Raw genomic sequence first — 12,910 nt, 5'->3', positions numbered from 1 at the left:
TTCCCTTCTCACTCTGAACCTATGCCCTCTAGTTCTGGACTCCCCCAACCCACGGAAAAGACATTGTCTATTTATCCTATCCATGCCCCTCATGATTTTATAAACCTCTATAAGGTCACTGCTCAGCCTCTGACACTCCAGGAAAAGCAGCCACAGCCTGTTCAGTCTCTCCCTATTGCTCAAGTCCTCCAACCTTGGCAACATGCTTGTAAATCTTTTCTGAACCCTTTTGAATTTCACAACATCCTTCGATAAGAAGGAGACCAGAATTGCTCGCAATATTCCAAAAGTGGCCTAATCAACGTCCTGCACAGCCACAACATGACCTCCCAACTCCTGTACTCAATACTCTGACCAATAAAGGAAAGCATACCAAACTCCTCCTTCATTATCCTATCCACCTGCAACTCTACTTTCAATGAAGTATGAATCTGCACTCCAAGGTCTCTTTGCTCAGCAACCCATTAAATTTCTTAAAAAGGGGGGAACAAATGTTACTTTTCCTGATCACAGTCCTTAATTTGCTTCACTTTCACATCAATAACAGTGAGTCAATACCAAATTTAACATTGTTCCATTGTATTCCCAGCTTGATAACCCAGATGAGCAGGCAGCTCAAATCAGACGGGAGCTGGATGGGCGTCTTCAGATGGCAGATCAAATAGCAAGGGTGAGTAAGAAGACTCTGTTTTCTTATATTTGCTCCTTTTATGTTTTCTGTTTTGAAATAATAAGCAATTTCATTTTCATCAAGTTGAATTTTTATGAAACACTGTAGCTTCAGAGAATCTTGATCTATTCAAATAAATGGAAATTGTCTCTGTTGATTTCTGCAAAGCAGAAAAGTTAAACGCTGTGACTTTGCCACTGATAATTATCCTGAGCAAATAATTGACTCTACTTCAAGTTGTATCACTTAGTAGACCTCACCAACTACACTGGCAACAATTATTTCTTAAGTGATTTTCTGATGACTGCACTGCAAATGTAACAATGCTTCGGAGATATCTAGGAGAAATATATACATGCATTATATAATCTGACAGTTAAAACGAACATTGAAATCCTTTCTCCTTTTTCCTGTTTCAGCACAATTTCAAACCCAAGCAAAAATGGTTTCTGCCCAATAAGAATAAAAACAAATGTTTCCCTCAAAATTGACATTAAAATTCACTTTTAACAGTGCAATCTAACGTTTCCACCCTGTTGACATAAAGATAATAATAACTTGTTGTCGTGCTGTTCTAATTTGGTATAAAGGTACGTGTGATGTACTGTTTCCCCAAAGCATGCAATGAAATAAAACCTAGTATTGCTTCAGATGAAAGTAAGTGATTCAGTCCAGGAAACTTGCCATCCACCCTGTACATCATGGCATTTTCCACCATCAAAAATATTTTGAACTGAAAATAAAATCACTTGAATGTGTATATAGGGCAGAAAGTGAGCAGTTTTGGCCCTCTTATTTAAGGAAAGATATCATTTCATTGGAGGCAGTTCAGAGAAGGTTCACTAGATGGAGGGATTGTCTTATGAGCAAAGGTTTGGACTCATTGGGGTTTACAAGAGTGATCGCATTGAAATGTGTATGATTCTTAAGGAGTTTGACAGGGTAAATACTGAGGAGATGTTTCCCTTTAAGGAATGGTCTTGGACCAGAGGACAGCCTCAGCATACAGAGGCACCAACTTAAGACTGAGATGAGGAGGAATGTCTTCTCTGAGGGTTTTGGGTCTTCGGAACTCCTTGTGACAGAGCTATAGGGTTAATCATTAGGGAAATCAAGGATTACAGGGAAAAGACAGGAAAGTGGATGTAAGGAATGTCAGACCAGCCATGATCCTACTAAATGGCAGAGCAGGTTTGAGGGACCAAATGGCTTACTCCTGTCATTATTTCTTATGGTCCTAAAGTAATCTTGGGTGAGATAATATTGATAAATTGCTCTAATATTATCTTAAGTCATCTTCATGCCACTAACTTGTAACATAATCAACCTATCCTTTATTCTTCTCTGTTACTCTACATTGTGCATGATCTTACTTGAAGAAGCTTTTGATGACTGAAGTTCTAATGAAATTATACTGCATGTTAATTATAAACCAGGACCTGGTCAAGTAGTGGAACACCACAGTGCAGCATCACAGCCAGGCCATCGCTGACAAGGCATTCTGTTCTTATAGAGTCATGCAGCATGTAAACGGACCCTTCGGTCCAACTCATCCATGCCAACCAGGTTATCCAAATTAAACCAGGCACATTTGCCTGCACTTGGCCCACATCCCTCTAAACCTTTCCCATTCAAGTATTTATTCAAACGTCCTTCAAACGTTGTAACTGTACCTGCATCTACCACTTTCTCTGACAGTTTATTCCATATTGGTACTACCCTCTTGTGAAAAAGTTACTGCTCAGGTCCCTTTTAAATCTTTCTCCTCTCATCTTAAAATTATGGCCTTTAGTTTTGAAGTCCCCTATCCGAAAGAAAAGACCTTTGCTATTTACCTTATCTCTGCCTCTTGTGATTTTATAAATCTCAATAAGGTCTCCCCTTAACCTCCTTCACTCCAGTGAAAAACTCCCAGCCTATCCAGCCTCTCCTCATAATCTTCTAGCCCCAGTTACATTTTTGTAAATCTTTTCTACACACTATCTAATTTAATAATGTCCTTCCTATAGCAGAGTGACTAGAAAAGCACTTAATACTTCAAAAATGGCTTCACCAACGATACAGCTCATACAGCCACAACGTGATGTCCCAACTCCTAGACTCAATGCTCTCTGTCCAGTGGAGGAAAGCATATCAAACACCTTCTTCTCTTCCCTATCTACCTGTGACACAACTTTCAAGGAACTATGTTCCCAAACCCCTAAATCTCTCTGTTTGACTATTAAATCTAAGTCTGGCCCTTGTTCATTTTATCAAAATGGCAACACCTCACATTTATCTAAATTAAACTCCATCTGCCATTCCTCAGCCCATTGACCCAACTGATCAAGATCTCATTGTACTCTTAGCTAACCTTCTTCACTGTCCACTATATCACCAATTTTGGTGTCATCTTCAAAATTATTAACCATGCTTCCTTTATTTTCATTCAAACTGTTTATATCAATGATGAACAACAGTGGACCTTTCATCGATCCCTGTGGAATACCGCAACTCACAGGCATCCAATCCAAAACAAAACTCTCCACCCAACTCTCTGGTCCCCTATCATCAATATAGTTTTGTATCCAATTGGCAAGCTCTCCCTGAACGCAATGTGATCTAACTTTACTAATCAGTCTACCATGAGGAACCTTGTCAAAGGTCTTGCAAAGTCCATGAAGACACCATCTTCTGTTCTGCCCTCATCTATCTTCTTGGTCCTGTCCTCAAAGACAACATCAATCAAGTTTGTGAGACACTATTTCCCATGCACAAACCTATGCTGACTATCCCTAATCAGTCCTTGCCTCTCCAAATGCATGTAAAACCTGTCTCTCAGAAGCCCATCCAACAATGTACCCACCCCTGATGTCGGACTCACAGGTCTCTTGTTCCTAGGTTCTCCTTGCAGCATTTTTTAAATAAAGGCCCAACATTAGCCACCGTCCAGTCATCCTTTACAAGAATGACTATTTATGACAAATAAATTGATTCTAGTTACAGGTGTAAACAGCTATAAATTATTAACATGTAACTTGATGGGTTAAAATTCTAACCCCCTCATAAACGTAACTTCGCCCAGACACAGACAGAAACAGCCAAACCCAAAAAAAGACATCGGTATTCATTTGAACACTCCCTGTGGCCAATTCATTAATTGCCCTTTACATGGGCAAAATGCAGATCCCAAGTACATCCTTGCCAAATTTGCTCCCATTTCATTGACATCAGAGCACTGAATGCAGAACAATTACCCTGTATACTTCTCCACATGGAAGTCCTGCTATACTGCTGGCAAAGTTGGAAAAGTAGAACAAGTTTTAAGAAAATCCTGGCCTATGTTCCTCCACATTATTTTTGTTTGTTCTAATTTTTTGAAAGAGTAACATGCTAATGGAGCAAACATTAAATGGCATAGGAGACGAAAATTCGGGTCTTTCGCACCTTTAAAATGTGACAATCTGTATATTGTGTTTTGACATTATAGGTAATACTTAATGACATCTGTTTAGCCAATGTGGAGGGCATTTGAGGGTATCAAGGGAGATGGTAAGAACCCCATCACCATCCTGCCTTCAGCATAATTGGATTCATGGCAGGAAGCCCTTTGAATGGCCTTCCCACCCAGCACCAGTTGAAGTGATTAAGTGAAGATTTTTAATGCCTATTTAAGGGTCCATCTTGCTGCCGCTAGCATTAATGCAAAGAGCATGACATGGAAATTCTGCTTATTGTCTCTCAGTGGTAGCCCTCCTTCAAATACACAGTGCCTGATTTGGGGACCTAGCATCAAGAAGTAATGCTGAAAGCTGCCATCCTGTGTACTTGCTGCGATCCCCTACACTCTCCCATTACACCCTACCCTGCAATTCTCCTCTTATGACTTATTTGGCATGGGTCACTCTGTAGTCCAGGGCCTCTAATGTGAGTATTTCCATTAGCCGTCACCACTGGAGGCAGGACTGAGTAAATGCTTTGCTGGTCTCTGTCTGTTGGTGAGTCTTTCCAGCCTGAGTGCTTGATCCTGTTAAAGGCACATCATTACCCTCTGAAAAGTGAGGACTGATGCTGGAGATCAGAGTCAAAAAGTATGGTGCTGGAAAAGCAAAGCAGGTCAGGCAGCATCCGGGGGCAGGACAGTAGATGTTTTGGGCATAAGTCTTCATCAGGAATGTGGTGGGGGGGGGCCCCAAGAGGGCTTGGAATATAAATTGGAGGGGGTGGGACTGGTGGCAAGGCAGCTTAGAAGACGATACGTAGATGAAGATGATGATGATAGGTCAGAGTAGAGGGTAGAGTGGATAGGTGGGAAGGAAGATGGACAGGTAGGACAGTTCAAGCCGGCGGTGCTCAGTTGGTGGGTTGGATCTGGGATAAAGTAGGGCGAGGGGAGATGAGGAAACTGGTGACATTGACATCGATGCCATGTAGTTGAAGGGTCCCAAAGTGGAAGATGAGGTGTCCTTCCTCGAGGTGTCAGGTGGCTTGGATTTGGCGGTGGAGAAAGCCCAGGACTTATATGCCCTTGGTGGAGTGGGAGGGGAAGTTGAAGTGGTCAGCCACATTGCAGTGGGGTTGTGGCGTGCATGTGTCCCGGAGATGTTCCCTGAACCATTCTGCAAGTTAGGGAGACAGGATGCCAACATGTGGAACAGTTCAGGGAACATCTCCGGGACACACTCACCCAACAACCCCACCGTCCTGTGGGTGACCACTTCAACTCCCCCTCCCACTCCGCCAAGGACATGCAAGTCCTGGGCCTCATTCACTGCGAAATCCTAGCCACCCGACGCCTGGAGAAAGAACACCTCGTCTTCTGCCTTGGGACCCTCCAACCACACTGCATTAACATTGATTTCACCAGTTTCCTCATTTCCCCTCTCCCCACTTTATCCCAGATCCAACTCTCCAACTCTACACTGCCCTCTTGATCTGTCCTACCTGTTCATCTTCCTTCCCACCTATCTGCTCCACTCTCTGCTTCGACTTATCTCCATCAACCCCCACCTGCTTCTATCACCTTCCAAGCTACCTTGCCTCCAGTCCCACTCCCCCCTCCCATTTATCTCTCAGCCCCCTTAGGCCCCCTGCATTCCTGAAGGGTCGACTCCCCTGCTCCTCAGATGCTGCCTGACCTTCTGTGCTTTTCCAGCACTACACTTTTTGACTCTGGCATGTAATATTGCATGATTTCACAAGAGGACATAAGGCAGTTCTCATGGCACCTCTAGGACTGGATGCCATGACCCCTCCTCTGCCTGCATAAAATTCTCCATTGAACATAATAGTGAAAAATTTAGACATGCATATACACATACATTATGGCATTTGCTAAATCATTGCAGACTGCATTCAATCAGCCTAAACTTGCAAAATTCAAAGTAAATGTCTATTGTTAAGTGGACACTTTCTGAAAAAACCTGAATGCAATAATGTCTACACTAACAGCCAATTCTAGATTATCAAATGAGCTCATAACCTAACTTATTTATTCTTCCAACAAACAAATGTATTAATATGTAAAGACATGTCCTCCACATATGAAAAGAATAAGTCTTGTAGACATTTTGAATTACTTGGAAGCTGAAAGCCGATTGATTCCTCTTGTTTTCTCCATTGTAGTATGTCTCATATCTGATACTTGTATGCTGTATTGAACCTACAGCATTATTGAAGCCCAACTTAATGTCAAATACTTTATATGCACAACACTATGCAATCACACCTACAGAAGCACTTTGGGCAGGTAAATTGCAGGAAGGACCAAAGAGCCCACAAAAATTGGACAACAATCAATCTGGGGTTGAAATTTCATGTCAGTTGTTCCCACTCCATTTTGCTGCTGGAAAAATTGTTTTACCAGACAATGTGGTCTGACAGTTATTTGTGATTTCCAGGAATATGTTTTCTTTAAAAACACTGTTCTAAATGTGAACAATGTACATGTACAATGTTTGCAATTTCTTTTTTATTTGACATATATTTTGGAAAGCCAATATTATTACGATTCATGTTTCTTCACAGTCTACCTAGTAAGTACCAAAAGAACTTTTCTCTCATTTATAAGTTCAGTCCTTTCCCTCCCCAAATGTGGCTATTCCTCTATAATTGGCTTAAATGCTTTCACAATGATAGGATACCACTCAAAAAGCCGTTTGGTGGGTGGTGTTGAGCTTCTGAAGTGTTTTTGGAGTTCCACCAGCTGGACAAGTGGGAGTATTCCATTACAATCCTCACTTATGCTTTGGGGAGTCATGAGGCGAGTTACTCACTACAGAATTCCCAGTCTCTGACCTGTTCTTCCAGCCACAGTAATACACATATATACGTGTGTGTGTGTGTGTGTGTGTGTGTGTGTGTCTCTGTCTCTAGTACAGTTTCTGCATAAACCTCAGAATGTGGATCGTGAGAGATTCAGAAAAGGGCCATTGAATGACATGGGACAATAGTTAAATTTTCTTTTGTTGGGAATGGTCATTGCCTGGCACCAGAGTGACACAAAGGTCACTTACCACTGATCAGCCTAATCCTGAATTATGTCAAGATCTTTCTGTATATTGGCATTAAGTAAATGGGGATTTGCTTTGCATACTCTCTTTTCAGCACGTCTGACATACTAATTTTAGACATGAGGCCATGTAATGGTTTTATGATTATACTAGCTGCGCTAACACAATTTTAATTTTAGAGTGGTGCTGGAAATTCTTGATGAAGGGCTTTTGCCCGAAATGTTGATTTTCCTGTTCCTTGGATGCTGCCTGACCTGCTGTGCCTTTCCAGCACTACTCTAATCTCCAGCATCTGCAGTACCCACCTCCACCTACACTTTTAATTTAATCTAGTGTTTTAAACTTTATACACAACAATTTTCATTGAATCATGCGACATCAATGTTCAACTTAAAAGTTTAAAAAGGCTAATCTGTAATGAAAATGGACAATGATATCATTGGTGCTGAGTTGCCTCTTCTCGGGAAGGTTTGTGAATGTGGTATACAATGGGAAGGTAACATGGACAGTAGAGATTACTTTAAAATGACAAAATTAGTGTGATATGTTTATAATTTGGAAGTTTAGTCCATGATTTATAGAGGTAATTTTTGTGAAGAATGACAATTATTCCATGCAAAGTCAATACTTCCCTCTTTTGAGTCATAGAGTTGTACAAAATGGAAACAGACCCTTCAGTCCAGCTTGTCCATATATCCCAACTTAATCTAGTCCCACTTGCCAGCACTTGGCCCATATCCCTCTCAACTCTTCCGATCATATACCGATCTAGATGCCTTTTAAATGCTGTAATTGTACAGCACTTTCTCTGACAACTCTTTCCATACATGCACCACCCTCTGCGAGAAACCCCTTAGTTGCCCCTTAGATCCCTTTTATTTCTTTCCCCTTTCACCCTGAACTTATGCCCTCTTGTTCTGGATTCCCACTCTAGGGAAAAGACCTTGTCAATTTATCCAATCCATGCCCCTCGTGATTTTATAAACCTCTATAAAGTTACCCCTCAGCCTCCAACACTCCAGGGAAAACAACCCCAGCCTATTCATCTTCTCCCTATAGCTCAAATCCTCCAACCCTGGCAACATCCTTGTAAATCTTTTCAGAGCCCTTTCAAGATTCACAACATCCTTCCAATAGGAAGGAGACCAGAATTGCATGCAATATTCCAACAGTGGCTGAACCCGATGACCTGTACACATGCAACATGACGTCCCAATTCCTGCACTCAATACTCTGACCAATAAAGAAAAGCACACCAAACTGTTTCTTCACTATCCTATCTACCTGCAACTCTACTTTCAATGAACTATGAACCTACACTCCAAGGACTCTTTGTTCAGCAACACGCCCCAAGATCTTACCATTAAGTGTATAAGTCCTGCTAAGATTTGCTTTTCCAAAACGCAGCACCTAGCAATCATCTAAATTAAACTCCATCTGCCATTCCTCAGCCCACTGACCCATATAATTAAGATCCCATTGTAATCTGACGTAATCTTCTTCGATGACCACTACACCTCCAATTTTGGTGTCATCTGCAAACTTACTAACTGAACCTCTTATGCTCGCATCCAAATCATTTATGTAAATGGCAAAATGTAGAGGACCCAGCACCGATCCTTGTGGCACTCCACTGGTCACAGGCCTCCAGTCTCATAAACAACCCTCCACCACCACCTTCTGTCTTCTACCTTTGAGCCAGTTCTATATCCAAATGGCTAGGTCTCCCTGTATTCCATGAGATCTAACCTTGCTGATCAGTCTCCCACGAGGAACCTTATCGAACGCCCGAATGAAGTCCATATAGATCATGTCTACCACTCTGCCCTCATCAATCCTCTTTGTTACTTCTTCAAAAAACTCAATCAAGTTTGTGAGACATAATTTCCCACTCACAAAGCCTTGCTGAATATCCCTAATCAGTCCTTGCCAAACACATGTAGATCCTGATCCTCAGGGTTCCCTCCAACAACTTTCCCACCACCGATGTCAGGCTCACTGGTTTATAGTTCCCTGGCTTTTCCTTGCCCCTTTCTTAAATAGTGGCACCACGTTAGGCAACCTCGTGTCTTCTGTCACCTCACCTGTGACTATCGATGATCCAGATGTCTCAGCAAGAGGCCCAGCAATCACTTCTCTAGCTTCCCGCAGAGTTCTAGGGTACACCTGATCAGGTCCTGTGGATTTATCCACTTCTATGCATTTCAAAGTCACCTAGCTTAATGCAGGATATTGCATAACATTTTTGCCATTATTTCCTAGGAACGCAAGTTTCTAAAATTTGTTTCAAAAGAAATGGAGAACATGTTTATTGAGGAGCTTAAGTCATCTGTAAATCTATTGATGGCAAATCTGGAGAGTATGCCTGTTTCGAAAGGAGGCTCGGAATTCAAGCTTCAGAAGCTGAAACGCAGTCATAATACCTCTATCATTGACATGGGCGAGGAAAATGAAAACCAGCTCTCCAAATCTGATGTTGTGCTGTCTTTTACACTTGAGGTGAGAAGGTAGCAAGTATGAGTTTTGTATTGTAAGCTGTAAAATTACAATAATATAATTCGCCAAATACGTTTTCTTGCTTTTCCCATTTTGCGATATCGTTTGAGCCTAATTTAGGTCTGCCATAGAATAGCTGACTGGTTTATGTCAGGCCTTTGGCTGAGAAATTAAAATTGTTTTTAACCTTCTTTGATTCTTTCCTGGGATGTAGATATTGCTGGCAAAGCCAGCTTTTTTTTTAATCTATTGTTTAATAGCCATTGAACTGAGTGGCTATTGTGAAGGTATTTCAGAAAGCAATTAAGAGTCAACAATGTTGTGTATATAAACCAGATCAACAAGGTACAGCAGATTTCCTTCTCTAATCGTCTCACAGTCTCTCTTACTGAGACTAATTCCAAATTTTATTAATTGAATTGAGGTTCCCTAGCTGCTGTGTTGTGATTGAACCTGTATCCCCAGTATTTATCCTGGGCCTTTGGATTGCTTGTTCAGTGGCATTACCACAATGCCACCATCTCCTTTTCCAGAGTCCTTTTGTACACAGAAACTACAGTTCCATCTCCAACCTTCCTTTCCTCTCCAAAGACCTCAAATGTGTTGTTACCTCTCAAATCTGTGCAAGTATTTTCACTAGATTTCTCAGTCACTTGTTGAGACCGAGGTTGGTGGATGAACTGTTTCCTTTTCAAGTTTCAATCCTCCAGCTGCTGCAACAAGTTTTAAAATGCAACCGGGTTGAGAATATAGCCAATTATATCATTGAACTCATGAAAAACAAAGCATAAGTCACCACCTGACGCTTGGAGGAAGAATGCCTCTTCCACTTCCGAACACCTCAACCCCATGGCATCAATGTAGACTTCACCAGTTTCCTCATTTTCCCTTCCCCACCTCACCCCAGTTTCAAGCTTCCAGCTCAGCACTGTCCCCATGACCTGTCCTACCTGCCTGTCTTCCTTTCCACCTATCCACTCCACCCTCCTCTCTGACCTATCACCTTCATCCCCACCCCCATTCACCTATTGTACTCTATGCTACTTTCTCCCCACCCCCACCCCTCCCCCCCCTCTCATTTATCTCTCCACCCTGGAGGCTCCCTGACTCTATTCCTGATGAAGAGCTTTTGCCTGAAACATCGATTTTCCTACTCCTCGGATACTGCCTGAACTGCTGTGCTTTTCCAGCACCATTCTAATCTAGACTGTATTTTGTTTGGATGTCTACAGATTACAATGACTTAAAAAATTGAAGTTACAATATTAAATTTGTTTTGTTTTATAGGTCGTAATCATGGAAGTTCAAGGTCTAAAGTCTTTAGCACCAAATCGCATTGTGTATTGTACAATGGAAGTGGAAGGAGGAGAGAAACTGCAAACTGATCAGGCTGAAGCTTCTAAACCAACGTGAGTGACTTTGTAATATTCTTTCACATGTGTTGCTAGCTTTTCTTCCAGTTATGTTCTGTATGCCTTCTCCAGACTGAGATTTGATTTTTTATGTTTGGGAAGTTCAGAAATATACATGGGCATTCTGTGAAAGATTAATGATTTCTATTGATACTGTGGCTCTGTCATATACATTATGCAAAACTTATGTGCTGTTTCTGTTTCTTTTGTTTTTGAAGAGATGACTAACATAGTAGACAGGAATTTCTACAAAGCATTTGATAAAGATAGTAGTCTGTTAGCACAGCCTGTGAAATTGAAATAGTTATTGAATTGGTTAAGAAATTGACTAAGCAGTAGGATACGATGAATCGGGAGAATGACAGGTCCTGCGATTAGCGGGAGTGAATGGGGATATGATCTGGGATACTAGGATCTGTGTTGGACCTTCAATTATATCCCGTGTTTTATTAATGACAGGTCTTGTATTAGAAAGTTACATTTTCAAACATGTTGATGACACTCTGATAGACAGCATTGTAAGCAGTGCGCATGAAAAATAATATTCCAGATATTAATAGATTAATAGATATTAATAGGGGAAGACGATGCCTCGTGGTATTATCACTGGACGGTTAATGCAGAGACCTAGATAATGTTCTAGGGACCTAGTTTCAAATCCTGCTATGGCAGATGGTAGAATTTGCATTCAATAAGAATCTGGAATTAAGAGGCTTATGATGAGCATTGTCAATTGTCAGAAAAACCCATCTGGTTCACTTATGTCGTTTGGGGAAGGAAAATGCTATCCTTACCTGGTCTGGCCTACATGTGACTCCAGGCACACAGCAATGTGTGGTTGACTCTCAAGTGCCCTCGAGGCAATTCAGGATGGACAATAAATACTGGCCTAGTCAGCGACACCTACATCCTGTGAATGAATAAAAAGATTTAGTGAAGAAACAAATCTGGCAAATGGATTTCAATGTAAGCAAATGTAAGGTCACCACTTTACATTTAGAAAGTACAGAACAGGGTCATTTCTCAATGTGGAAGTGCTAGATACAGAGGATATCTGTGTACCTAGATCATTACAATGTTATGAACAGATAGAAAATAATCAAAAAATGTTATAGAATTTTGACCCTTATATGTTCTTGTATTTTATTTATAAATTATGTCCACGTATACCAAACTCTAGTTTGGCCATGACTAAAAAACTATGAACTGTTCTGGGAACCACACCTCAGGAAGGATTTACAGGGCCCCAGATTTACAAACGTCTGACTTACAAACACTCATATTTATGCAAGAGTGTTTTAAGATTAATTTTAAAGATCCGGCATACAAACCATTCCTTTACTTAACAAAAAGCTTCTTTATGTTGTCCAGCATTATGACTAGATTAGCTTCCCTACAGTGTGGAAACAGTCCCTTCGGCCCAACAAGTCCACACCGACCCTCCAAGAGTAACCCACCCAGGCCCATTTCCCTTGAATGCATCTAACACTATGGGCAATTTTAGCATGGCCAATTCACCTGACCTGTACATCTTTAGACTAAGGGAGGAAACCAGAGCACCTAGAGGAAACCCACACAGACACAGGGAGGCTGGAATTGAACCTGGGTCCCTGGTGCTGTGAGGCAGCAGTGCTAACCACTGAGCCACCATTCTGTGTTGCAAATAGACTCAAGAACTGAAGCCTTTCACAACCTGGGGATGTGTGTATTGGCCTTGGAAAGAATTCAGTGTTGATTAGCACTGGCTTCTAAAAGTTAAAATACGAGGAGAGATTAGACAAACTAGAATTTGTAGAGATTAGACAAACTAGAATTTGTATTTTCTGGAATCTAGAAAAGTA

At 41.3% G+C, this 12,910-nt stretch overlaps 1 protein-coding gene across 15 annotated transcripts in view; it reads left to right on the top strand.

Moving 5' to 3' along the window:
• cadpsa (Ca2+-dependent activator protein for secretion a) overlaps positions 1-12,910 on the top strand; it is a 573,081-nt gene that overhangs the window by 219,413 nt on the left and 340,758 nt on the right. For all 15 annotated transcript variants that reach the window (XM_072582448.1, XM_072582444.1, XM_072582443.1 and 12 more), the window contains exons 4-6: positions 590-670; positions 9,424-9,660; positions 10,945-11,066. In XM_072582448.1, the coding sequence (XP_072438549.1) occupies positions 590-670; positions 9,424-9,660; positions 10,945-11,066 (440 nt within the window). The remainder of the gene's footprint in view (positions 1-589; positions 671-9,423; positions 9,661-10,944; positions 11,067-12,910) is intronic.

This window comes from Chiloscyllium punctatum, chromosome 12, assembly GCF_047496795.1.
Source record: "Chiloscyllium punctatum isolate Juve2018m chromosome 12, sChiPun1.3, whole genome shotgun sequence".
Taxonomy (NCBI): domain Eukaryota; kingdom Metazoa; phylum Chordata; class Chondrichthyes; order Orectolobiformes; family Hemiscylliidae; genus Chiloscyllium; species Chiloscyllium punctatum.
The sequence above is the reverse complement of the archived record's forward strand: the minus strand, read 5'-3'. Positions and strand labels throughout refer to the sequence as shown.